The following is a 27,443-nucleotide window of genomic DNA, read 5'->3' as shown; positions in this document are numbered from 1 at the left end:
CATAGTCAGCAGCTGAGGACACCCAGTTGTGACACATGCACTCCATGGTCAGATCACAGATGCTGTGATTTTCCCTATTTTTGGAGTTCCCTATTTTTGGGTCCAATTGAGGGTGGGGAGGGGTCCCCAAAAAAACCACCAGTGGTGACTCCAGAACTGACTGCTGTGTGTGTCTGCCAGTACAGAGTCCAGCCCAGTCTTGCATGACTCACTTCACCTCGGCATTTGCCAGAGACAGCTACAGCCTAGTTTAGCCTGACCTGCCCCCAGTTCCAGCTCAGGCTCATGGGTGCTGCAGCCTAGCCCAGCCTGGACTGCAGGGGAGGACTTTTAAATGGCTCTCAGATAACTCTTTTCACCCATTGGTGAAACAGTAATGAGGTTAAGTGAAATGAGGATGTGGGAATAGCAAATTGGAAACAAAATAAAATTTTAATTTCATGTGTGTTTTGCAGATATCCAGAGTATTGATTTGTAGCACAAAAGAGAGGTTACACCTGGAAAATTTTTACATTATGGACCAGCATTGTGGCCTAATAGGTGTAGCCCCTGCCTTCAATCCAGTATGGCCACTGGTTCCAGACCTAGGTACTCCATTTTAAATGGACTCCCTGTTAATGCATCTGGGAAAGTAACAGAAGATAACCCAAATGCTTGGCCCCTGCAACAACATGGTTGAACTGACTGGCTCCTGGCTTAAAATTGGCTCAGTCCTGGCCATTACAATCATTTGGGAAGTAAACCAGTGAGTGGATGGAAGATCTGTCTCCCTCTAAGTAACTCTACATTTCAAATGAATAAATATTTCTTAAAGAGTACTAAGTTTTTTACACAAACGATTATAGCAACAATGAAAAAAAGATGCTATTATTTAGGGTACACATGGTGGATTTCGTCAGGAAATTTAAAATCCAGTGGTGTCACGTGTTACATTAGTTTGATAAAATCTGAAAGTGAACATTTCCTTTGGTGGTTTTCTTTTTTTCAATCTGGGAGCAGTTTGAATAGTGGCAGATAATTATTATTACTGTAAAGTGATTATTATTACTGTAAAGTGAGATATACAGAGAAAAGGAAGGAAAGACAGGAAGATCTTCCAACCACTGATTCCCAAGGTAGCCACAATGACCAGAGTTGAGCCGATCCAAAGCCTGGAGCTTCTTCCAAGTCTCCTTCATGAGTATAGCTTCCCAAGGCTTTGGACCTCAATTGTTTTCCCAGGCTACAAGCAGGGAGCTGGATGGGAAGGAGGGTTTCCAGTGCACAAACTGGCACCCATATGGGATCCATGCACATGCAAGGTGAAGACTTTAGCCACTAAACTACCGCATCAGGGCTGCCAGTTTTAATCAGCTGATTTTGAGACTCGCTGCAAGTTTCCATATTTTTCTAGAACAGATTCAGCTAGAAATATTTTCAGAGGTTCATGTCAAGCTCAAATCATATTAACATCTTTACTATTTTATTCTACTTAAGAAGAAAGATCTTCTGTCTATTAAGTCACTCCCCAAACGGCCTCAACCACTGGAACTGAGCCAAATAAAAATCAGGAGCCCAGAGCCTTCTCCAGTCTCTCATGCAGGTACAGGGTCCCAAGGCTTTGGACCATCTTCCATTGCTTTCCCAGGCCAAAAGCAGGGAGCTAGACAAGAAGTCGAGCTACTGGGTTTAGAACCAGAGCCCATATGAGATCCTAGCACATGCACGGTAAGGATTTTAGCTGCTGGGCTACTGTACCAGGCCCAGATGTTTGGTTTTGTATGTTTGAGAATTAATGGGAACGGGCCCGGCGGCGTGGCCTAGCGGCTAAAGTCCTCTCCTTGAACGCGCTAGGATCCCATATGGGCGCCGGTTCTAATCCTGGCAGCTCCATTTCCCATCCAGCTCCCTGCTTGTGGCCTGGGAAGGCAGTCGAGGACGGCCCAATGCATTGGGACACTGCACCCGTGTGGGAGACCCGGAGGAGGTTCCAGGTTCCTGGCTTCGGATCGTTACGCATCAGCCCGTGGCGGCTCACTTGGGGCGAGAATCATCGGACAGAAGATCTTCCTCTCTGTCTCTCCTCCTCTGTGTATATCTGACTGTAATAAAATGAATAAATCTTTTTGAAAAAAAAAGAAAATTAATGGGAACACAGATTATAAGTTTTTATACCTTTAACTTTTGCTTTGTTTTTTTTTATAACAATTCTGACCAGTGTATTTTTATGTTATCTACTGAAATAATTGTATTTCCAGTTCATAATTGGTTTTTTTTGTTAATGATTTTTTTCTTTAGATTTATTTTTTATTTATTTAAAAGAGTTCCTGAAATAGGAGGAAACAGAAATGGAAAGACACATCTATCCCTGATTAACTCCTCCAAATGGCCACCACAGCCAGAGTTGGCCAGACTAAAGCCAGAAACCAGGAGCTTCTTGTGGTTTCTCAATGGCTACAGGATCCCAAGGCTTTAGACCATCCTCTTCTGCTTTCCCAGGCCACAAGCAGGGAGCTGGAACGGAACTGGTGCAGCTGTGTCTTGAAACAGCGTCCATGTGCCATGCTGTTATTGTAGAGAAGGACTTAATCTGCTACACTATAATGCTGGCACGCTATTTTTTTCTTAAAATACGAAAAGAAGAGGGGCAAGAAAAGCATAACCTTTTTAAAAAAAATTTTTTTATTATTGGAAAGGCAGATTTACAGAGAGGAGAAAGAAAAGAAGGTCTGTTGTCCCATGGTTCACTCCCCAGTTGGCAGAAATGGCTGGAGATGAGCAGATCAGGAGTCAGGAGCTCTTCTGGGTCTCCCACGCGGGTGCAGGGTTCTAATGCTTTGGGCCGTCCTCGACTGCTTTCCCAGGCCACAAGCAGGGAGCTGGATGGGAAGTGGGGCAGACAGGATTAGAACCGGCGCCCATATGTGATCCCGGTGCATTCAAGGCAAGGACTTGAGCTGCTAGACTACACTATCACACCTGGCCCAAAAGCATAACTTTTTAAAAATTGATCTTGCGCCCAGCACTGTGGCGTAGCAAGCTAATTTTCTGACTGCAGTGTCAGCATTACATACCTGCATTGATTCATGTCCCAGCTGCTCTACTTATGTTCCAGCTCCCTGCTATGGGCCTGGTATAGCAGTGAAGAATGGTCTGCATCCACGTGGGAGACCAAGAGGAAGCTCTTGGCTCCTGGCTTCAGATCAGCACCAGCTGTTGCAGCCAGAGAATGGAGAATCTGTCTCTCCTCCTTTCTGAAACTCTATCTTCTGAATGAAAAAGTAAATCATTTAAAAAATAAATGAAATTTATCTCCCCAGTCTTCGTTTTATTTTTCCCATCTATAACTCTAGATTCATTTTACATTAAGTTAGTGTGATGTTAAAATGCAAAAAAAGCTATTTACTATATAACCTTAGTATATTACAAAATTGTATGTTACCTTTCATGTATTACTATATTGAAATAGCTCCTAATAGAAAAAGGCTTTTTTTATACAGATTCAAAATAAATATAAGGAGAGAAAAAAGTCTTCCATATTCTAGTTCACTTCCTAAATGGCCTCAGTGGACACGGCTGAACCAGGTTTTAGATCAGAGCCCGGAACTTAATACATGTCACCTGCACGGGTGGCAAGGGCCTAAATGCTTAAAGCATCTGCTGCTGCTTTCCCAGCCACGTTTGTAGAGAGGTGGATCAGAAGCTGGGCAGCTGGTTTTGACCCCTGTGCACCTCAGATGCTTGCCCTGCAGACCATCTCCCCCCAATTGATATTTTTACAGTTAAGACACTCAGATTTTTTGCTTCAACTATGTGCCTCAGCAATGATAAGGCGTGGAGATATCTGGTAGTCTGATAGTAAGGGAACTTCATCCCTATTTTTACCCAAAGAAAAACCGTAATCCCAGGCTAATGGAATTAAGCACACTGCACAAATTCTTCAACTAATATTCATAAATATCAAATACCTGAGATTTGCATTTGGCTTAGTGGTACATCCCATTTCAGAGGACCTAGGTTTCAGTGTCAGTTTCAGTTCCTCTTCCTGTTTTGTGTACCTTGTCATGCAGCAAGAAATGGTGTAAATAGTTGGGTCTCTGCCACTAATGTAGGAGTCTTGAATTCAGTTCCTGGTTTTATTTTAACCTACATTTGAGGAGGAAATCAGTGGATGGAAAGTTTCTTGCGTACTTGTGGCTCTATCTCTGCTCTCAAAGAGGAAAAAAACCAACTGCTGAAAACCATGACAACTACATACAATATCTACATTATCTAATATATATAATGTAGATACAGTATCTACATTAGATCCTGGGAAAGGAAAAAGACATAAGTGGAAAACATAGTAAAATCCAAAAAAATCTGGAATTTCATTGATTATATAAATATTAATTTCTTAGTTTAGATGACTATTGTATACAAGATGTTAATAACTTTAAACAATTTTTTGGGCCTGGTGTGGTGGCCTAGTGGCTAAAGTCCTCGCCTTGAATGCCCCGGGATCCCATATAGGCACCGGTTCTAATCCCAGCGGATCCACTTCCCATCCAGCTCCCTGCTTGTGGCCCGAGAAAGCAGTAGATGACAGCCCAAAGCCTTGGGACCCTGCACCTGTGAGGGAGACCTGGAGGAAGTTCCTGGCTCCTGGCTTTCGATCGGCTCAACTCTGGCCATTGTGGCCACTTTGGGAGTAAATCAGCGGATCAAAGATCCTCCTCTCTGTTTCCTCCTCTTTGTATATCTGCCTTTCCAATAAAAATAAATAAATCTTTATTTTAAAAAGTTATTCCAGAGTAACGCATTTAGATAAGAGCAGAGTACAGTATACCAGCACTGTGGTTCAATAGATTACACTTGTCTGCTTGACCCCTGGCTCCTCCACTTCCAATGCAGCTTGCTCCCTATCTCTGGGATGCAGGGGTATGGTTCCAAGTACATTGGCCCGTGTATCTATGTAGAAGACACAGATGAGACTTCAGTATGGCAGAGCCTAGGCTGTTACAGTCATATGGGGAGTAAGACAGTGCATGGATGCTGTCTTGCTCTGAATTTCAAATAAACAGGTAAATCTTTAAGGGCCCAGTGCAGTGGCCTAGTGGCTAAAGTCCTCACCTTGAATGCGCTGGAATTCCATATGGGCTCCAGTTCTAATCCTGGCAGCCCCACGTCCCATCCCATTTCTTGCTTGTGGTCTGGGAAAGCAGTCGAGGACAGCCCAAAGCCTTGGGACCCTGCACCGGGGTGGGAGACTTGGAGGAAGTTCCTGGCTCCTGACTTCAGATTGGCACAGGTTTGGAATGGCCACTTGGGGAAGTGAATCATCGGACTGAATATCTTCTTCTCTGTCTTTTCTCTGTATATCTGACTTTGCAATAAATATACATCTTTTTCTAAAAAAATAGGTAAATCTAAAAGAGTATAAGTTGTTGACTAATGCGTCACAATATGATAATGTGAAAAATCAAATTTTCCTATATGTAGTATATTCTACATATATAAATTGGGATAAAATATGCATAATTAAATACTTTGTAAATCTTGGGAGATTTAATGAGATTACAACGGTAACAGATATATTTAGCCTGTTTCAGAGTTTTCCCCTTTCAAAGATGAAGAATCAAACTGATTTTTAGGGTTAGTAGAATAACTCATAAATCATTAGACATTGTAATCATTTCACTGTTTATGTACATGTATTCATTGCCATTGTTTATCTTGTTCTATAGTAAGTATTATGGACTTAACAGTCTAAAATCAGCTTAATGCAAAAAAAATTGTAAAAATTTATTTAAAAGGCAGAGATATGTTTCCGTCTGCTGATTTATTCTCAAATATCCACCTCCCAAAAATCCCAATGTAGATGGCTTTTACAGGCGTATTAGCAGCAAGCTGGATCAGCATTGAATTCTCTCTGACTTTCAAGTAAAAGTAAATCTTTAAAAAACAAAGTGGAGCAATTATAACTAAGACCAGTGCTCATGTGATTCCAGCATTGCTGGCAGCAGCTTAACCCACTACATAACAATGGCAAGCCTTGGGTGCAAATTAAACTGTAGTGATATGATACAGGTAAATGAGTCCAAATTTCCTGATTCCACTCAGTCCTGTTAAATGTTTACTACTCACCTTGTCTCTGTCTCTTCCTTGTTAGGTAAATTTTAAAACATTAAGAGGTAGACGATATGACATTTATACTTGCATGTGAGTGATGTGCACTGTGTGTTTGATCCACTCTACGTTGATAAATGTTTGGTCCCCTAAGGATAATTGAGGACGCTAAACCATCAAAAGATGGCTGTTTGCTTTGAAAACATACTGGTAGAAACATAGTATATGGAATGTTGCTTTGTTTTGTGTTTAACCAAAACTACACATTGTTCTTAATAAACTAACTTAATACAAAATCTCTATAGTTGTTTGTAAGATACGCTCATAAGTGAAGTGTGAACATGTGGAAATGAAAACAAATTGATTGTCCTGGCTACTGCATTTCTGGGAACTTCCAAAGGAATTCTATCTCAGTGAATGATCTGATTTGACCATTGTGAGAAATAGCCTAATTAGAGGGAGAAAAACACAGACTTTATCTTAGAAATCACCAGCACTGCATGAATCGTTCTCTCTTGTGGTACATATAATTGGTGCGTCAGATAAAAGTGCATTACTTTTCTGTAAATATATTTCATACAATTAAAAACAGCTGCTAGTATCGTGGAGCTAAGTTTTATCTCATCATCCAGCTCATTCCCAGGATGTTTCCAGGCTGCTATGAGCTGTGAACCATAGCAAACGATTCAGAACTTGAATATGGATATAAAAAATTTAACAGCCTGAAAAACGTTTTTTGTATTTTCTGTTCCTTTTTGTCATTACATTAGCTGTTTTTATTTACCAACTTTACTTCAGTAGTAACACATATTTCAAATTTTTCTTAACTTACAAATAGTAAAAGAATTCTAAATTTAAAACAAAAAGAACCAAGGCGGCGTTTGCAGAGAGGGGCGCAGAAATAGGGAAGGAGAGAGAGCATATTCACTGAAGGCATTGGTTAGGTAGAACTGAAATCACTAGCCTGGGACACAATACAGGTGGCCCACATGAGTAACAGAAACAGTCACTTGAGCCATCACCACTATCTCCCAGGATCTGCATGAACAGGAAGCCGGGATAGGGATCCAGAGCCAGGAAATGAACATAGACACTTTGGTGTGGAATGTGGATATCTTAATTGCTAGGCCAAATGCTTGCTTTTGACCTTTCTTTTAAAAAATAACTAATTAGTTAGAAAGTGTGCATTCACCTACCCGTGCAGGTCAAGGTTCAGTTAGAAGCTGAGAACACATCCAGATTATTCTTGGGAATATTAAGAACTAAATTACCTAATGTTACTGTTGCCTCCCGGGATCTGTATTAGCAGGAAGCTGTCATCCGAAGCTGGAGTTACATATCAAATGCAAGTGTTTTAACATGAGGTGCTGGTATCTTAACGAATAGTTTATTGCAAAACTAAATACCCCAGTGTTTTTATTTTTCATTGAAATTTTTGTAATATACTTTAAATTTGGTGAGAAAGTATGATTTAAATATTAACTGTTTTGAGGCATTTAAAAAAAATGATTTTTTTGTTGTTGTTGGAAAAGAGAAAGATACAAAGAGAAAGATTACTTAAGAGTGTTCCCATCTAGTGGTTTCAGTTTCCAGATACCCCACAACAATACCAGATAACGGACTGAAGCAAGGAGCAGAGAATTAAATCATTCTCCCATGTAGGTGGTAGGGACCTAAACCATTTCTTAGTTACTTGGTCTTGAGTGGTGAACGTACCCAGTGTGACCAGAATGCATACTACATTAAGTTATAAATCTGATAGTGAATTTGAACTAAAGGAATTCTGGGCCCAGTGCAGTAAATTAGTGGCTAAAGTCTTTGCCTTACAAACCGTGGGATCGCATATGGGTGTTGGTTCTAATCCCAGCAGCCCCGCTTACCATCCAGCTCCTTGCTTGTGGCCTGGGAAAGCAGTTGAGGAAGGCCCAAAGTCTTGGGATCCTGCACCTGCGTGGGATACCCAGAAGAGGCTCTGGGCTCCTGGCTTTGGTTTGGCTTGGCTCCAACCATTGCTACCACTTGGGAAGTGAATCATCAGAAAAAAAAGGTCTTTCTTTCTATCTTTCCTCTCTATATTTCACTTTGCAGTAAAAATAAAAAAATAAATCTTTAAAGGAAAATTCTGTGTAGGTGTTGACAACATCATTTAAGACAGTCCTGTTCTACTCTTACATTTTTTTTGGTAATGCTTCTCCCCTAATCCCAACTGAAACTATTATCAACGGGAATATTCTCTCTTTATTCCAACATCTTTATTCATTTGACTCTGTACTTATCACATCTGCAAAAGGAGTATTCCTTTTTCATCTTATTTTTATTTTAGTTCCGCCTATGTAGAGGTCAGTCATGATCTCTTGAGACACATGAGTCTTAAAACAGCTTCCTGATCTTTGTTCACTTTTGAATATAATATAGAGATTTACACATTTATATTCCTTTATAATTCAGGTATGTTCTTTGTTGCTTTATCTATTTCTGACATTCTGACATGTTTTCATCATAGTTTTGCTGTAAAACCGTATTGCTGCTTTTTTGTGTGTTCATACAGATATTTTCCTAAACTTATCTGTAAAAGTCATCTAGTAGAGGCCAAGTAAAATAAAAAATCTGTAATCAAATCCATTTGCAAGTTCTCACTGTCCTTCATATGTCCAGGCCCATTTTTACTTCTTAATTCTCTGTATATTTTTCCAGTTTTTGAAATTCTGTTATTCAGTCTCTCTTCATACTAGTGATATACTTCTTATTTGCATGAAGGCCTTTATTTCCAGCTGAAGAAAATTTACTGTTGGTCATCCATTTACATTTAAGCTGACATCCACTTCTATTTATATATAATTTTTCCTTGTGCAGTTTCTAATTATGTTTCTGAAGCTGTCATCTGAGTGATGAGGCACCCAGTAGTGTTGCTACCTAGTACTTCCATATACTAAGGAATTCCCATTTTATTCCCTTTTTAGTTTTGAATTACTTGGTTTTTCTACTTCATACCACACCAAAGTGAGAAGTGATGGGAACTCTTATCTAAAATTGTTATCCATGTATATTCTTTGCAAAACTCAGATTTTCTTTAACTGCGATATTTACAAATCTCGTGTCCTTTGAGGAGTGGAAAGAGTCCTCATACCCCGCCATGCAAATGTGAAATAACAATTAATTAGACATGAATAAACATCACATGATTGAGTCGGTAAAGCAGTAACGCCCTAAGTAAACCACCATGAATTCGAAGAGCCAGAGCTAAATGGGGGAACAGTAAATTGTTTTGTTCCCTGCATAGAACTGAACTGGAAGCCAGACACCTTCTGGTTCTGACTCATCTGTTGGGCACATCTTGTTTTGTTATAAACTAGAACATAATCCCAGTACTGGAAGTGCTGTGATGAAAACTCAGAAGATTCACTTCAAAGCTACTGAATCATTACAGTCCACAAGTACCTGCCGGTTTTAGAGGTACCTGCCTCAGTAATACTTCTTTTTTTACTGTTTAGTTTTGATTTTAGTAGTACTTCTTAATTGGATTCATTTTATGGTTGAGATAAAAGCTTGATATAGGGTCAAATCTCTGCTCTTTTAGTTTTTATTTTAGTATCAATTGTTAACCTAAGCTTGTCACTGACAAGTTGGTTAGGGCCCAAAATTTCCATAACATACATAAGAAGACCATTTTCATCTGAAACAGTGACTAACATTTATGAAACACTTTGCAACTTATAAAATAATTTTTATATCGCACTATCTTTTTGGGATTCTGTAGGGACCCTGTAGTTTGCAGTGTTTCATTAAACCTAAGTTTGGACACATTTATTTGTCTAAGTCCTATGTAAGAGCCAGGAATTAAACCCAGGATACCTTACACCCATTATCTGTATACTTAATACTATAATACACATTACATTGTGTTTAGATTTATAGATACAAATACAAAAGTCTCCTGAAACGGACATGCTGGTACTTCCTGAGGATTACCTTGTTCTTACCTTTCATCCAACTGTATAATAGGAGTTAGCAGTATTGGTGATACTATTTACAGATTTTGTATGATTTCTGCTTTTAGGTTAATTTTAGTGTATTTTTAAGATGTATATAAAGTTGCCACTTGCACATAAGTTCAACATTTTCACGTCTTAAAAGCAGTTGCTTTACATTATTAGATAGTGTTTTTCATGTACCATCAGCCTCTTCCTGCTCTTACAAAGACTTTAAGCCTCTGTAACTGGTCATTATCAAGCCGTTGAAGATCTGACTCTTGAGGATACAGATTTATTCTCTAAATATGCAATGATAAGAACAGCTCTGTTTTTATGCACAAAGATTTCAAACATTTTTTAAATGAAAAATTAGAACCCTTCTGAGTGCAATTTTATTTCCAGCTTCCTTTTAAATCCTAAGAATAGACTGCTGGCCTCCATTACTTTCAGGAAATGAAGCATGGCTCCCAAGCTAAGTAAGCTAAGCCATCTCTCTCTCAATTGTTTCAGTTTCTCAGGAATTGCTGTACAATGCTGCCAATAATGATCTCCGGGGATCTGACCCCCCATTCCACCTCCCACTGCCTCCTCTGCAGCTCCAGATGCCACCAAAAGAAGGAGCTTTGAAGAAAGTGCCTGTACCCTCTTTTACCCTGAGGTGGGTGAGGCCAGGCAGGGTGATTCTCAGGATATACTGATGATCAAAGGTATAGTTCAAGACTTCATCAAGACTTTTTTGAAGATGACCAAGAAATTTGGGAAATGTTACCAAATAACATAGGAAATGAAGACAGAGCTCAAGAAGGGACGGCACAAATGCCACTGAAAAGTACTGTGTGATGGCGTACTTGGCCCTAAATAAATTGTTGCATCTTCCCCGCCCCCCTTCAAAGTCTAACTACATCAAGCATGTCAGGTACACTCAGTAGATGTGATTTTGTAACTGAGCGAAGACTTGATAAAAAGTGCTCTCTAATTACTCCTTTCCTGGTATATAATCTGTGATTGCCCATTCAACTGAAACGGTGATTAAGATAATTTAATAATATCTCAAGCTTATTGGCCACTGTTGTCTTCTGTCTTGGCTGTGTATATGGGTAGGCAATATATATCTCTTCAGTACATGAATGTGTTTTATATCTAAAATCTTCACTGGTGCCTGGGGCTTTTATTTCTTATATGTTTTATTGTAATATTTATTTCTTTAGTAGAAATCTTATGTAAACCACACTAGGGGATTTATTGCACTGTTGGTTTTTAAAATCCCTTTGTGTTTGATCTTCAGATTCAGCAATAAACAATATTGCTTCTTGCACATCAATTACCTCTTCATTTCAGCAGTAAAATGTGCTATCACATCAACTTCGAAAAAACTGACTTGTTCTTGAATGATATCACAGTCTTGCACCCCACCTGAGTAGTGCTTATAGTACCTTACTAAACCAATATTTGCATTGATGTGATTTAACCACTTAGTTAAAACTCGTAATCTACCATTTCCCTTGCAGAAAAGTAAATATTAGAAAATTGCCTCCATCTATTTCTTCTGTCCCTAATCCCTCTTTAGAAATTCACTTCTTTAAAGAGTTGACTCTTGTAAAGGCAGATCCTTAAAGTTACATCTTCATTTATTTTATTACTTGTATCTTCTATGACTCCAGTTATATGTAATGCTTTTTGGTTTTTTTTTTTAAGTTAAACATAAACACTAGTTCTGTAGGTTTTTTTTTTTTTTAACAAAAATGGGTAACTTTTCTGTTATAAGGAGATGAGAATCAAAACCAAGTATAATAAACTCTCAGGTGTGCTCAGTTTTGCACCATTTGCGTTTTGCTAAAAAAAAAAAAGTCTTTTGAAAGGAAATTTAATTTCTTTGTTTTCATAAGTTTAGATAAACTCATAAATATATACATATATATATATATATCCAAGCCACCTTAATTGTATGGCTTTAAATAGGATATTTTATGTTTCATAGATAAATTGGTTGATTTACCTCTTCTTCGAGAATTTGTTACAGAGTTGGATAGAACATATGAACTTAAAAGTCTGACCTTTTACTTTTCCTGTCTGATTCTCTTAAATGCTTTAATAATATCTAATTTTTTTGTGTCAGCTGTTTTTAGCTATTTGCATTGTAAGTTTGTTTGCTGACCTGTGTGGTATACTTAAAAATCAATGGATTTGATAGGAATCTTCCAAGTGATTTTATCAATAAAATATCTTTAGTAATGTTTCATACCAATAAAACAAAAACCAAATCATATATTCTTCCTTCTAGTAAAACTAGTTTTCCATTTGTTAATATAACAAGAAGAGTTATATATATAAGACTGAAATTGTGTCGGCAACATCTAATGTGGTTCTCTGTTTTCCTTGGTCAGGTTACAAACTACAAAATTTTTAAGATTATCTGCAAGAGTTATAGGGATAAAAGAGACATTGAGTGATCTTTCTTCCACTGGTTCATTCCCCAGGGGGCTACAGAAGCCAAGTTGAAACCAGGAGCTTTATCCAGGTTTCTTATGTTGGGAACAAAGAGCCCCAACATTTGGGCTATGTTCTGCTGCCTTTCCCAGGCAATAAGCAGAAAGCTGAATTGGAAATAGAGCAGCTGATAACGAAATCTCCCCGAACAGAATGCCAGTGTCATAGGTTGTGGCTTAAATTAATACACCACACAGCACTAGCCCTTCATTTTGCAGGTTACATTATTACATGGAGGCAGTAGTAGCAACTGTATATTTTGACAGCACTAAACAGTGGTTTAACATTATTTTCAGAGTTGAATTTTTCCTGTGATTTGTCTTTTGTTTTTCCAGGTTCCCAGTCAACTTCAGATAAATCCTCCCAGAGACCATCAGAAAGCACAAACTGTAGCCCTACCCGAAAGAGGTCTTCATCCGAGAGTACTTCTTCAACAGGCTAGTGCAATTTTGTGTTGTCATAATTTTTCATCTGTTATTTGTGAATGATTTATGCTATTATAAAAAACACAGAAATGGTCTTGTTATGTTAGAATCAATAATTTAAACTGAAACAGAATGAAGCAAGGTGTGTTTTGTAATGGCAGAGTATGGATTGGAGCTATTTAATAAAGATTTAGATTACATATGAAAGTATTTAGCAAAGATTTCTGAAGTAGCATCCACGAACTTTTTATTAGCAGTTTATATATTTAGTTACTTATTTCAAAGGTAGAGTTAAAGAAAGAGAAGGAAAGTTCAGAGAGATCCTACAGGGCTCAGGTACCTGGGCCATCTTGCCAGGCTTTTTGCCAGCCGTATTAGCAGAAAACCAGATTGGAAACAGAGCAGTTGAGACTGGAACTTATATTATGATGTGGAATGCTAGTGTCACAGGCAGCAGCTAAGCTCACTGTGCCTTAGTGCTAACACTTCAACTTGTCAGTTTCTAATTTTGGTGCATTTTAAGGTATGTTTAAAATAAAAATTAAAGCATATTGAAAGTGTATGCAAAAAATTTTGGTTTTATGTTCTCAATTTTCTTTTTACTAATAGTATGTGTTTATCCCTACCCCCCAGCTGCAAAAGATGATGCTTTATATAAGCTTAAAGAGTTGGATATATATTTATACATTTTTACGATTTTTTTTTTGACCCAGCACACTGGCTCAGTGGCTGAATTCTTGCCTTGCATGTACTGGGATACTATGTAGGCACCAGGTCATGTTCAGGCTGCTCCACTTCCCTGCCATCTAGCTACTTGCTTGTGGCCTGGGAGGGTAGTGGGAGATGGCCCAAGGCCTTAGGACACTGCATCTGCATGAAAGATCTGCAGAAAGCTCCTGGCTCCTCACTTCAGATTAGCTCAGTTCTGGCCATTGTGGCCAGCTGGGGAGTGAGCCAGTGATTAGAATATCTTTCTGTCTGTATCCTCTTCTCCCCATAAATCTGACTTTCCAATAAAAATAAATAAATCTTTAAAAATGTTATTTGTTTTTAGTTGAAAGGGTTACAGAGACAAAGAGATTGTCCAAGTATTGATTTGCTCTCCAAATAGCCATAATGGCCAGAGTTGGACAGGTTGGAAACCACGAACCAGGAACTTCTTCTGAATCTGTCATCTGGGTGCCAGGCCCAAGACCCACTCACCATGGTTTTCCCAAACTATTATCATGGATCTTAATTGGAAATGGAGCAGCCAGGACTCAGACTGGCACTCATAGGTGCTACCAGTACCACAAGCAGAGAGGACTAGCTGCCATGCCTCCTCACTGGCTCCTGAGAACATTTATTAATGTTATTAGAAGGTATGAGGAGTAAAAGCAATATGTGACCAGGAGAAATAGTCAAGAAACTAAATGAGAGAGCCAGTATAGTTAAGACAGTTTTTGAAGGTGAGGTTGGGAAAGTTGGTGGTGATGAATAGTCTTAAACATAAGCAAGAAGTTCTGGAAGCTCTAAGCAGAGAAGTGGCCTATCTCTTAAGTTTCCCTCTCCTTGTCTGTGATTAGGAGATCCCATATGACTCATAGAATTTTTATTGATTCAAGACCTCAGTGTCAGATTGTATTTGTTGAATTTATGTAGTGATTATCTTCAGGATTTTGGAAGCTCTTTATGAGTACGTTCATACCAAAGGTAAAATGGAATTCAAACGTCAGTGATAGTTCTGCCTCTTGTGCTGCTTTGTTTTTATACCACCCTTAAGGAGACTTCTGAACTCTTTAATAATCCGTGACAGTTTTCACAGTGTCCACCTAGATCCAAGTTAAGAAACTTACAGTGTGGGTCAGTTGCACTCCAAAAAAGTCTGCTTTTTATAGAGGGCTTGGATTGTTTCTCAGCCTGATCAACCCCACCCACTGAATTATTCTCCCCATTCCTACCCTCTCATTCTTTCTCAACCAACCAGCTTACAGAGAGGAAGGCCTGCCAAGTTGGAAAAGTCCACACCCACACAAAGCCCACACAAACCAGCTTTCCCCAGCCTAACACCATCCTCTCACAGTCCCTAACTGCTTTGTCTAACTAAGCCTCAGCTCCTAAGGCGTGTAGCACTCTTGCCATGTGTGCTGCATGTATGTACTCTGGGAACGAGAGTCACCTCTCAGGTTTATTCTCTAAATCTGTTCTGAGTGTGAGTATGTGTCTGATTTCTTTGTCCTGCTCTTTTCCTTATACCATGCACTTGGGCCATCCTTGCTGTTGTGCCAGACACATCTTCAGGGAGCTGGATAGGAGCAGAAAAACTAGCACTTCCAGTGTTACTAAGATAAAGAACACAGGTGTCACAGGCATCAGACAATCCTGCGGCGCTAGCATGCTGGCCCTTGCTTCTTTCACTTAGCTTAACAACTTCATATTCCATCCATATTGCTGGAAATGAGAAGATTTCATCCTCTTTATTGATACATACTATTCCATCAATTGATGAACAATTAGGTTGATTTAAGTTCTTGGTTATTGTGAATGGTGCTGCAATAAATAAGGGAGTACAGACATCTCTTCAAAAGATTGAGTTCATTTCTGTTAGATGAAATTTGCCAGATCATTCGGAAGTTCTGTTTTTAGTTTTCATAGGAACTTCTTTCTGTTCTTCACGATGACTACTCACTCACTTTCTCACCAACGGTGTGCAGGGCTCTCTTTCTTCACCTCCTTGTCAGCGTTTTGATATCTCACTAGAGTGTGATGCCTTGATCTGCATTTCCCTGATTATTAGTGATGTGTAGAACATTTTTCATGTACTTTTTAGCCTGATGTGTATTTTATATTTTTCTTCACAAAATGTCTGTTTACATGTGCTACCAGTTTTTACATTAGTTTATTTGGAGGGGTCTTTCTTTTTGAATTGTTTGATTTCTTTATATATTCTAGTTATTATCTATATTCCGGTCAGATTATCACATTGAAGCTGTTTTTCTACATTGTGGAGGTTGTTTATTCTGTTATTTTCTTTGTTGTGAAGATGCTCTTTAGTTTGATAAGTCAAATTTGTCTTATTTTTGCCTGTGCTTTAGGGATTCTTAGTCGTTCCAGTGTCCTGAAATCTTTTACCTATTTTTTTCTCCAACTTTCAAGTGTTAAAGATTTTTAGTATTTTTTAGTAAACAGGTACTCTGTTTCTTTAATGTGATAATCAAAGAAAAATTCAGTATAATTTATAGATGAATTTTAAAAATCTAGTGATACTCTTACTCTCCTTGCCCCCTTTTCTTTCTTAATTATTGAGATAACAGTTTTAATTCACATTGCTTTCAACGGCTTCATGCTGCATTAAGCAAAAAATTCAAATGAAGAGATCCTAGTTCAGCAGGAGTATAGGCAAGTGCTATAAACAGTTACCAAAAGGAAAGGTGACCATTTCACCAATTTTACTGAGTTTGAATAATTGTGTATATGGTGAGAGATAGAAGTCTACTTTCAGGCTTCTGCATATAGATAACTTTCTGAACCTTAGAGAGTTGCTGTTTTTAATTCATGCATTATTGGAGAAACAGGCCAAGTGTAATTTTATTATGATTATCATATACTCTGTTCATAAAATAATAACTTGCCTGTGAAACGTAAGTGTATATGGCATTATGATGTTTAATTTTGTTATGGAAAGTAGAGCAGTATTTCTTGTCTTTGATCTGTATGTTATTTGTTCTTTTTTAGTAAATGGAGTTCCCTCCCGAAGCCCAAGATTGGTTGCTTCTGGGGATGACTCTGTGGATAGCCTCTTGCAGCGAATGGTACACAATGAAGACCAACTGCCCGTGGATAACAGGATTGATGCTGTGATTGCAGCTGCCCCTGCGGCACCTTCCTCTAGTCCAGGGTGCAGCCACAGTAAAGAGCGAGTGCTGGGAAAACCAGACAGCCTTCTAGTGCCTGCAGTCCCCATTGAGTCTTGCAGTAACAGCATCTCACTCCTTTCTGAAAAATTGACAAGCAGCTGCCCTCCTCATCATATAAAAAGAAGCGTAATGGAAGCTATGCAGCGCCAGGCTCGGAAAATGTGCAATTATGACAAAATCTTGGCCACTAAGAAAAACTTAGACCATGTCAATAAAATTTTAAAAGCCAAAAAACTTCAGAGGCAGGCCAGGACAGGAAATAACTTCGTAAAGCGCAGACCAGGTCGACCTCGGAAATGTCCTCTCCAGGCTGTGGTTTCAATGCAGGCATTCCAGGCAGCCCAGTTTGTCAGCCCAGAATTGAAGGAAACTGAAGAAGGAACAGCACTACACCTCAGTCCTGATACAGTTACAGATGTAATTGAAGCTGTCGTTCAGAGTGTAAACCTGAACCCAGAACATAAGAAGGGTTTGAAAAGGAAAAGCTGGTTATTGAATGAACAGGCCAGGAAGAAGCAGAAACTATTACCAGAGGAAGAAGAGCAAGAGAATAATAAAAGGTAATTTCTTATTTAAAGTACTAATATACTGGAGGAAAATAGCTTTATATAGATGTAACATAGATGTAATGCTGAATTAATCCTACAAACTCTTGTTTCTTTCTCTGTAAAGCCTATTGTTTTCTTTTTCTTTTTTTTAAGTTAATTTTATTTTTATTACAAAGTCAGATATACAGAGGAGGAGAGAGAGAGAGGAAGTGGAGCTGCCGGGATTAGAACCGGCGCCCATACGGGATCCTGGCAAGTTCAAGGCGAGGACCTTAGCCACTAGGCCACGCTGCCAGGCCCAAGCTTATTGTTTTCAAGAACTCTTCATTTCTAGTTATTCCAAATTATTAATAATTAAGCAAAGGAAATGTAGAAGCCCATTCCAAACCCTCACTTTATTGATTAAAAGCTCAAAGGAATTGTGTTTTATCCAATAGAGAGTTTTGTGAGTGGGATTTTGTACTATTATACTTCTTTTATACTTCTTCTTTTCTCTGTGCTCTTCTTGACCTATTACCAGATAGTCTTCTGGAATGTTCAACTTGGTAGTTTCTTCTTCATAATTTTACCATCTACTTCATGGTGCATTTTTACCTCATGTTGCTTTTCCATTGTTCCATGAATGAATTCTTTGGTGGTGTTCACTTTTACTATTACAAGCCATATACCTTTGAAAACACATGGAAATATCTCTGCCTTCAATCCTTTAGGGATATACCTGGAAATGGAATTCCTGACTCATTCTAATTCTGTTTTTACTATTTTGAGAAACCACCACATTGTTTTCTGCTGCACTGTGCCATTTACATCTTTTTTTGATAAACACCTATCCTAGTGGATGTGAGGGAGTATCACTTTGTAGTTTTGATGTGCATTAGTTATATTGAGTATCTTTCCATTTATTCGTTAGCCTCTTGGTATAATCTTCACAGAAATTCACTTCCTTTGCCAGTTTTTTAATCAGTTTGTTTGCTTTAAGATTATATATTTTTATTGGAAATGCAGATTTATATAGAGAGGGAGAGACAGATTTTCTGTCCACTGGTTCACTCCGCAAGTGACTAATGGTTGGAGCTGAGCCTATCCAAAGCCAGCAGCCAGGAACTGCTTCTTCATTTCCTAGGCAGGTGCAGGGTCTCAATGATTTGTACCATCCTCTACTGATTTCCCAGGCCACAAGCAAGAAACTGGATGAGAATAACACAACCCAGATATGAACCAGCCACCATATGGGATCCTGGCTCATGCAAGGCGAGGATTTTAGCCACTAGGCTACCAGACCGAGTCCAACTTTGTTTTTGACTGAGGTTTTTATTAGTTTTTTTTGTTCTAGGTATTAGTCATTTATTAGATAATTTGCAAAAGCTTCTCTCATTCTGTGAGTTCCCATTTTACTTTGTTGATGTTGTTCTTTTGATATTTATAATTTTTAACATGTATATGCTCCAGCCATCAGAGCCAGTAACGTGGACAGGGAGAGGGTCTGGGGATGAAATCACTTATGCCCCTGCAAAATTTTTAATTCTAAACTTACCTTCTTAGGTCCAGGGGTCCCTCACATTGTCCCTCATGCCATGCCCCATGTTAGGCGCCATTTTCTCCGGCCAGCAGAGCCAGTAACGTGGACAGGGAGAGGGTCTGGGGGTGAAGCACCGACAGGAGACCAGTGAGGGTAGAAGTCTCTGTGAAGTCTCTTTATTGCTCCTTCACCTCTCCTTATATACCCTTCCCCTCACGTCCTAATTTAGCCAGGATATTGAATACAGATGAGTCCAATTAGTCTAGGTGTTTTTAGCCACAAGCCCAGTTCCTGTTCCCACCCATTCCACAAGCATTAATCAACTCCTTAGCCCACAACATGTATGGAAATGTTTTTCTGGTTTTGCTATGGTAATTTAGAGTGTGGTAATAATATTGAAACATCCAAATAGACCATAAGATTACATATCTCATAAATAAGCCCTTGCATATGTTTTAAAACTGGGGCAGGGTGCCAATTTATTGATCCTAACACCATGGCCTAGTGGTTAAATTCTCATCTTGTGTGCCCCAGGATACCTTGTGGGTGCCGATTCAAGTCCCAGCTGCTCCACTTGCCATCCAGCTCTCTGCTTTTAATCTGGAAAAGCAGTTGAGAATGGTCCAAAGCCATTGCGGCCATTTGGAGAGTGAACAAGCGGTTTTCTTATCAAATAATGTTCAAGGTGCTGACATGGTAACTCAGTCCTTTACCTCATAGCACCAGCACGCCATATGTTCACATCCAGTTCTAATTAACTTCCTGCTAGTTGCTTAGGAAAGCAACAGAGAAGGATCCAAGTCCTTGGGCTCCTGTACTCATGCGGGGACCCAAAACAAGCTTCTGGCTGCTGACTCCTGGTTTCAGATTTGGCCCAGCTAAGACCATTGTGGCCAGGTGGAAAGTAAACCAACAAATGAAAGATTTTTTTCTTTCTCTCCTCTCTCTATGTAACTCAGCCTTGGAAATAAAAAATAAATTAAAAAATAGATTAAAGTTGCAAATAAGTGAAATACCTAAATTAATACAATTTTCTAAGAAATCAGAGCAAAACCTCCTGCTGGGGCCAAGCTGCAGCATAGAGGATTAAGCTGCCACTTGTGATGCCCGCATTCCTTACTGGTTCAAGTCCATCCCTTACTGGTTCAAGTCCTAGCTACTCGACTTGCTTTCCAGGACCCTACTAAAGCACTTGAGAAAGCAGCAGATGACCCAAGTACTGGAACTTTTTCACCCACGTGGGAAATATAAGTGGCCCAGGAGTTTGTGGCCTGGCCCACTTCTAGCCGTTCCTGTCATTAAGATTTCATTCTCTGTCTTTGACTTTCCCTCTCTTTATCTCTTGTCACTCTCTTGAATAAGATATTTTACCAAAAAAATGCTCATGCCAGGGTCATCACAATAGCCTAATGGCTATATATTTGATATATTTTTAAATTAAAAAACAAAAAACAAATCCTCGTGCCACGGGTTTTGCCTTTTGGGAGGAATGAGCTTTAGTCCTAGAAACTAAAATAAAAATGTATTTCATATATTTTTAAATTTTTTTCATTTCATATGAAAGGCAGAGGCAATATAGGGATTTTTGTGTGATGATTCCTTCACCAAATGCCTGAAACAGCATGCTGAGCAAGGCAAAGTCTGAAGCCTGTGGCTTAAGTACTTTTCACCTGCTGCCTCCCAGGGTACATTCTAGCAAGAATCTGGGATTAAAAGCAGAGTTACATCTTGATTGCAGGCATTCTAACATAGGTTATGAACTTCCCAAGCAGTGCCTTACCCACTGGGTCAAACTTCTGCCCTATATATATATATATATATATTTTTTTTTTAACTACGTTTATTTCATTTTATGACAGTTTCATAGGCTCTGGAATTCCCCTCCCTGAACCCTGCGCCCCCATATTGAATTCCTCCACAATGTTACAGTAGTACAGATCATAACTAGTCATGATTCCTGTATTGTGGGCATGGACCATGCAAAGAGTCCAGCATCTTAATGTCCAGATAAATTCAACTGTTTCACTGGGAAACCATCCCTGGTCTGAAAGTAGGGCTGGCAGAAAGAATATCATCCCCTCCAAAGAAAAGCCACTAAACAACTTCAACAATAATTTACAACATCATGAAGTTAATTGACATGGTATTGAGTGACCGATATGTTAGAAATGCAAGTTCCTAACCACATCCTGTAACTACTTCATTGACATCTCAATTATAGTTTATACACAACCGGCTGCTATACACCTTAAAATAGTTATATGGTACTATTCAGCTGTTTCGTGTCTATTTTCATTTATATATTTAGCAGCTTAAAGTATTCAAGCATGATTTCTACTGAACTATGCGAATTTTAGGCTAGTCCAAACAGGCTTATAACCCAAACATGCCAAACATTAACAGTTGACGAGCAGAACAGTTTTAGGAGGGGCGTGCAGAGAAATATTCAATACCTTAGTGAGGAGGAATATCTTTGTGTCCTACCTAGTAAGGTATATGAGAGTCCAAGCTGACTGTTTCCTGTCTGTTTTAAGCTTTCCTTATTAGTCTCTGTTTATCTGATCTAATTTTGGGGCGGGGACAGGGGCTTGATGGTGATCTTGATGGTCATTGCAACAGAGGGTGGGGAGCCAAAGTTGGAACTAAGTTAGGACTAGAGAAAGCTCCTCTGCCGAATCCCAAAGGAAGCTTACTGTTCTGTTTCTGAGGACTGCTCAGGGCTCCTAGCCGTTTTTCTGATGACATTAGATCCTGTGTTGAAGGATCTCTCTTTTTTTTTTTTTTTTTAGGTTTTTTTTTTTTTATTATTATTACAAAATCATATATACAGAGAGGAGGAGAGACAGAGAGGAAGCTGAATGGGAAGTGGAGCTACCTGGATTAGAACCAGTGCCCATATGGGATGCCAGTACGTTCAAGGTGAGGACTTTAGCTGCTAGGCCACCGTGCCAGGCCCACCCCTTTTATTTTTAAATGAATTTACAGACCAGTCAGTGACTTTTGTTTTGCTCCATATAGCATGCTCATTCTTGCTCATGTTGTCTTCTGCCTTGGTGAATCTTGGTGGAAAGTGTTTTTCCTGTGCCTGTAAGGCTGCATCGACGTAGAAATTCTCACTTTTCGCTTTTTATAGAGAATATGTTGGATTTCTAAAAATGTCAAGAGTAATTCATGCTTGTTACACGAAATTCAGTGAAACTGATTCAGATGTCAGACTGTTTCTATTTTCAGTTCCTCTCCTGAGTTTTCTCTTCATGGATAAGACTCATTTGTAAATTATTTCCTCTCATGCCTTTTAGTATATTTTTGCAAATATGTGCACATTGAAACCTGTTGTTTTATATAAGTGCTAGTATATTATTCATTTGTTTTTGTAGTTAACCTTTCCTGTAAATGTAATTTAAGAGATTGTGTCACCAATACACAGCGTTAATTTATTTACCTGAGGCAAAGTGTGTTATTGTCTAATTTAATTTGAAATCTATCTTTTTTTTCTTTTTTTACTTTTCATATTTATTTGAAGATCATTTACTCCCCCCAATGCCACAACAGTTGGGGTTAGGCAAAGCCAAAACCAGGAGCCAAGGACTTTTTCCAGGTCTCCCACCTAGGTGCTGGGGCCCAACTACTTTGGCTGTTCTCTACTGCTTTGCCATGGATATTAACGTGAAGCTGGATTGAAACTGGAGTAGAGCCTGGCACAGTAGCCTAGTAGCTAAAGTCTTTGCCTTGCACACGCTGCGATCCCATGTAGGCATCAGTTCTAATCCTGGCAGCCTCACGTCCCATCCAGCTCCCTGCTTGTGGCCTGGGAGAGCAGTAGAGGATATCCCAGAGCCTTGGGACCCTGCACCCATGTGGGAGACCTGTAAGAGGCTCCTGGCTCCTGGCTTCAGATCAGCTCATCTCCAGCCACTGCAACCGCTTGGAGCGTGAATCAATGGACAGAAGATCTTCCTCTCTGTCTCTCCTCTGTATATCTGACTTTCCAATAAAAATAAATCAATTTTAAAAATTAAAAAGAAACAAAGTGGAAGAAGCCCATTACACCACAATGCAGTGCCAGCCTCTAAATGCTTTTTTTTAATTAAAGAAAAAAAGTATAAAATACAGATTTTAAAAATATTTTTAAATTGCTAGTATAAAAATTATAATACTCGGGGCTGGTGTGATTGTCAATTGGCTGATCTTCCTTGCCCACATAGTTTGCAAATGCTGTCATCACATATGGGCCAGCTACTCTACTTCCAATCCACTACCTTGCTTATGGCCCAGGAAAGCAGTAGACGATGGCCCAAAGCCTGGGGACCCTGAAGCCACATGGGAGACCTGAAAGAAGCTCCTGGCTCCTGGTTTTCGATCAGCTCAGCTCTGGCCATTGCAGCCATTTGGGGAATGAACCAGTGAATAAAATATCTTGCTGTCTGTTCTCTCTGTAAATCTGTGTTTCCATAGAATACATACGTAATACAAATATTATAAGTATGTATACTGAATAAAATACTTGAAGTATTGAAGTAGTAACTAGAGGGAAATGCATAAATCAAATGCTTCAATTATTTGAAACAAGATAATTTTTAACACATCAGTTAAGAAATTAGAAGGAGAAAGAAGCCCTGAAACTGTAAAGCAAGGAAGTAAAACATAACAGTACAAATGAAGCAAATGTGCAGTAATTATTGAAGACTGAAGTTACTGCTGTGAAAACCTGACAGTTTGCTAGCTTCTGATAAGACTGATCAGTAAGGAACTGGAAAGGGAATAATTAAGCAAAATTAGCAAATACAGATTAGAAGTCGATTACCATCAGAACTTTACAAGTGACAATTGGGAAAATTCAGTTTAAATAGATGTATTCCTAGAGAAAGATAATCCTAGCAAAATCTACTAAAAATAAATAGCTTGAGGAACCCCCATTGTGGTACAGCCAATGAATCTATCTGTCCACTGGCCATGCTATATGGACCCTGGTTCATATCCTTTTTTCTCCACTGCTTATGCAGCTCCCTTCTAATGAGCCAGAAAGGCAGTGAAAATGGCCAAGTGTTTGGACGCTGCATTCAGTTGGGGACCCAGATGAAGTTTCTAGCTCCTGGCTTCTTGCTTAAGCCCCAGCTGCTGTGGTCATTTGGGAAATGAATCTGCTGATGAAATTACTTTCTCTCTAATTCTCAGGTAAATAAAAATATGTCTTTAAGAGAAAAAGTACCCATCACAGTAGCCTAATAGCTAAAGTCCTTGGCTTGCATCCGTAGGAATCCCATATGATCGTCACTTCTAACCCCAGCAGGCCCATTCCCATCCAGTTCCCAGCTTGTGGCCTAGAAATGCAGTCGAGGGTGGCCCAAAGCCTTGGGACCCTGCACCCACTTGGGAGACCCAGATGAGGCTTCTGGCTCCTGGCTTTGGATCAGCTTATCTCCAGCCATTGCAGTCGCTTGGGGAGTGAATCATCAACGGATGGAAGATATTCTTTTCTGTCTCTCCTCTCTGTATATTTGACCTTCTAATAAAAATAAATAAATCTTAAAGAAAAACAAAGAAAGAAAAAGAAAAAGTAACCTGAGCCCTCCCAATGCATAAGTTTACTCAGTAATTTGAGATTTTGTCACAAAGAAAGCTTCTATCCCAGAATTTTAAGAAGAGTTCTACTACAATGTGAAGAGAAATGCCCCAGCCTCATTGAAATGTTTTAGAGAATATGCACTTTAAGGCTTAGGGTGGTAGCACATGAACATGAACTGTGTGAGCTGTTCAGTTTTTTATAAATGTCACAGCTTTCTAAATTACACGGCAGGTGGATCTATAAAACATTGCTAGCATCCTAAGTCATTCCAAGTCATAAGTTCATTCCTTACCTCTATTTTCATCTCCTGACCTTTAAGGTAACTTTACATTTTTATATATGCATCTCCATGCAGTTAATTTTTTTCTATTTTGCCCTTAGTTTAATTCCATTTTGAGGCTACTGCCAAAAACTAATCTTAGTATTTTCCACTTATGGATGGATATGAACACTAACTTCTCTGTAATATGTACCCAGCAATGAAATTGTTAGATAAAACAATTGAGTTATCTGTATCTTAATTTCAATCTGATATTTTAAGCTGGAACTTAAAGAGAAATAGACACATACATGTATGGATGCTTGCTATGAGATACTGGCATAGCAATAAAAAAAGACAATCTAAGTGAATTCTCCCTCAAAAGCTGATATTGTACGAAAATAGAAATGAAATTAACCTCAATTGATTAAGCATATCAATTGAAAAGCAAAATATAAGCTTTTTTAAAAGGTGCATTTTTATTGGAAAAACAGAGAAAGAAAGAGAGCGTGAGCTTCCCATCCACTGGTGTACTCCCCCAGTGTCTGCGATGGCTGGAGTTGGGGAAATCTGCACATGGGTGCAGGAGCCTTCACTGGGCATAAACAAGAAACTGAATCAAGAGTGGAGCAGCCAGGACATGACCTGATATGGGATGCTGGTGCCTCAAGCAGAGGATTATGTTGCTATGCCACTGTGCTGGCCAAAAATGTAAACTTTTATAGGATAATATGGAAAGAGAATAAATTCATAATCTTGTCATAATAATTTCATAAATAAGATGTAGCAATAGTCAAAAATAGATAAACTACCTTAAATATCAAAAATAGATAAACTAGATTAAATAAAGAATTGAGGTGTACTAAGCTACAACATGACAAAAATACAAAGACTCCCTGAAATATACTTAAATGTTACTTGTATCCAAAAAATGTAACAAAAAGTTTTAAAATTAAAACTATCCCTTGGCCCAGCCCAGTAGCCTGGTGACTAAATTTTCACCTTGCACATCTAGGATCCCATATGAATCACTGGTTTATGTCCCAGCTGCTCCATTTCCCTTCCACCTTCCTACTTGTGACCTGGGAAAGCAGTGCCAGCCATCACACAGGTGCCCTCTGCTCTGCCCATGGATGCTGACCAGCTTGCCTGCAGCCCTGAGGCTCCATGGGGAGCTGCCTACCGAGCTGGCCAGGCTGGTGTACTTAGAGGAGCCCTGGGGGACATCCTCCCACTCCGGCCAAGGCAGGCAGCTGCTGGCCATGTCCCCTGAGTCCACGGCTGCATCTCCCTCAGCCAATCTCGGAGGCTCCCAGCTTTCCATCTTGTCCGGTTTCCTGGGCTGTGTGTTCTGCTTCAAAACCAAATTTCCCCAAAATCCAGGTTTCTTCTCAGCTTTGAGCTCCTCTCAGTCGTGTGTTTGCTCCTTTGGATTTGGGGGGTTTAAGGCTTTCGAGCAGATGCTGTTAATTGTCTTTGCTAAAGAAGTGAAGCCACGTCCTTCCACCCTCAGAAACTTGCTGCCTGCACCTGCACTGCAGCAGCGGCCCCACGGGCAGGCAGGCTGTCCTCCTTCTCCGGGGCTTCGTCAGGTACTAGGGCTGGATCCAGTGTCCTTGCTCCTCCAGCTCAGCGCTTCCTGCAGGACACGGGCCGCTCCCTGGGCCAGGCCCTCACCCAGCCTCCCCGCACCCCTGGCCCCCGCTTTTGCAGAGCCACCTCCCACCCAGGAGCCGCCCCTCAGGCGGTCCAGAGGAGGCGGCCTCAGCAGAGTCCCCAGCAGGTGTGTTCATGTCCACTCGGCTGCCATGGCAACGCCTCAAGCCTGGGAAAAGGTTTTTTTTTTTTTTTTTTTTTTTAAGATTTCCTCTTGCATATACCAAACATATGCTTGCAATGGGGGAATCTCAACTGAACTTGAACTGTGGTTATGCCAGAAGGTGGAGGAATCCACCATGGTGGGAAGGTTTGGGGAGGGGTGGGGAGAATCCAAGTACCTATGAAACTGTGTCACATAATACAATGTAATTAATGAATTAAAAATAATAAATAAATAAAAGATTTCCCCTTGCAATTAATTTCAAGTTAATTCATGTAGATAAGGAGAATTCACATCAAATGAACATCTGCCAAGTACTGAGGGACACGTAGTGAAAAATTGTATTTAGCTTACAATCTTGCCTAATTTCACAAATCAGAGTTACTCCAAGGATCCCTCTTGCACATGCTGGGAGTAGTGATCACAAAACCACCCTTACTGTAGGCTAGTGAAGATGTCACCTCCAACAGTAACTGCCTCACCTAAGTGACAACAAAGGTCTAAAGACTCACAAATCAGTGTCCCTATTAAAACGTGACATCTATGCTACAAGTACTTTAAGTCCATCTAAACCAAATTGCCAAAGAGGTTCTTTAAAGCAATCACAATAATCTGTGAAAATATTCAGAGTTGTTTCCTCCAAGAAAAGGTTCAAATATCAGTCATCTCTATTTTAAAGCTATTGGAAACAGAACAGTGAACATTAAAGGGCAGTAACTAGGGCCCGGCGGCATGGCCTAGCGGCTAAAGTCCTCGCCTTGAAAGCCCCGGGATCCCATATGGGCGCCGGTTCTAATCCCGGCAGCTCCGCTTCCCATCCAGCTCCCGGCTTGTGGCCTGGGAAAGCAGTCGAGGACGGCCCAAAG

The 27,443-nt window shown here is 39.6% G+C and overlaps 1 protein-coding gene across 4 annotated transcripts in view; it reads left to right on the top strand.

Moving 5' to 3' along the window:
• The window catches only part of ASH1L (ASH1 like histone lysine methyltransferase), a 213,223-nt gene that overhangs the window by 91,293 nt on the left and 94,487 nt on the right, over positions 1–27,443 (top strand). For all 4 annotated transcript variants that reach the window (XM_004589010.3, XM_058660398.1, XM_058660396.1 and 1 more), the window contains exons 4-5: positions 12,881–12,982; positions 16,685–17,426. In XM_004589010.3, coding sequence (XP_004589067.2) covers positions 12,881–12,982; positions 16,685–17,426 — 844 coding nt within the window. The remainder of the gene's footprint in view (positions 1–12,880; positions 12,983–16,684; positions 17,427–27,443) is intronic.

The sequence above is a fragment of the Ochotona princeps genome, chromosome 2 (assembly GCF_030435755.1).
Source record: "Ochotona princeps isolate mOchPri1 chromosome 2, mOchPri1.hap1, whole genome shotgun sequence".
Classification (NCBI taxonomy): domain Eukaryota; kingdom Metazoa; phylum Chordata; class Mammalia; order Lagomorpha; family Ochotonidae; genus Ochotona; species Ochotona princeps.
This window is presented reverse-complemented; position numbering and strand designations above follow the sequence as displayed.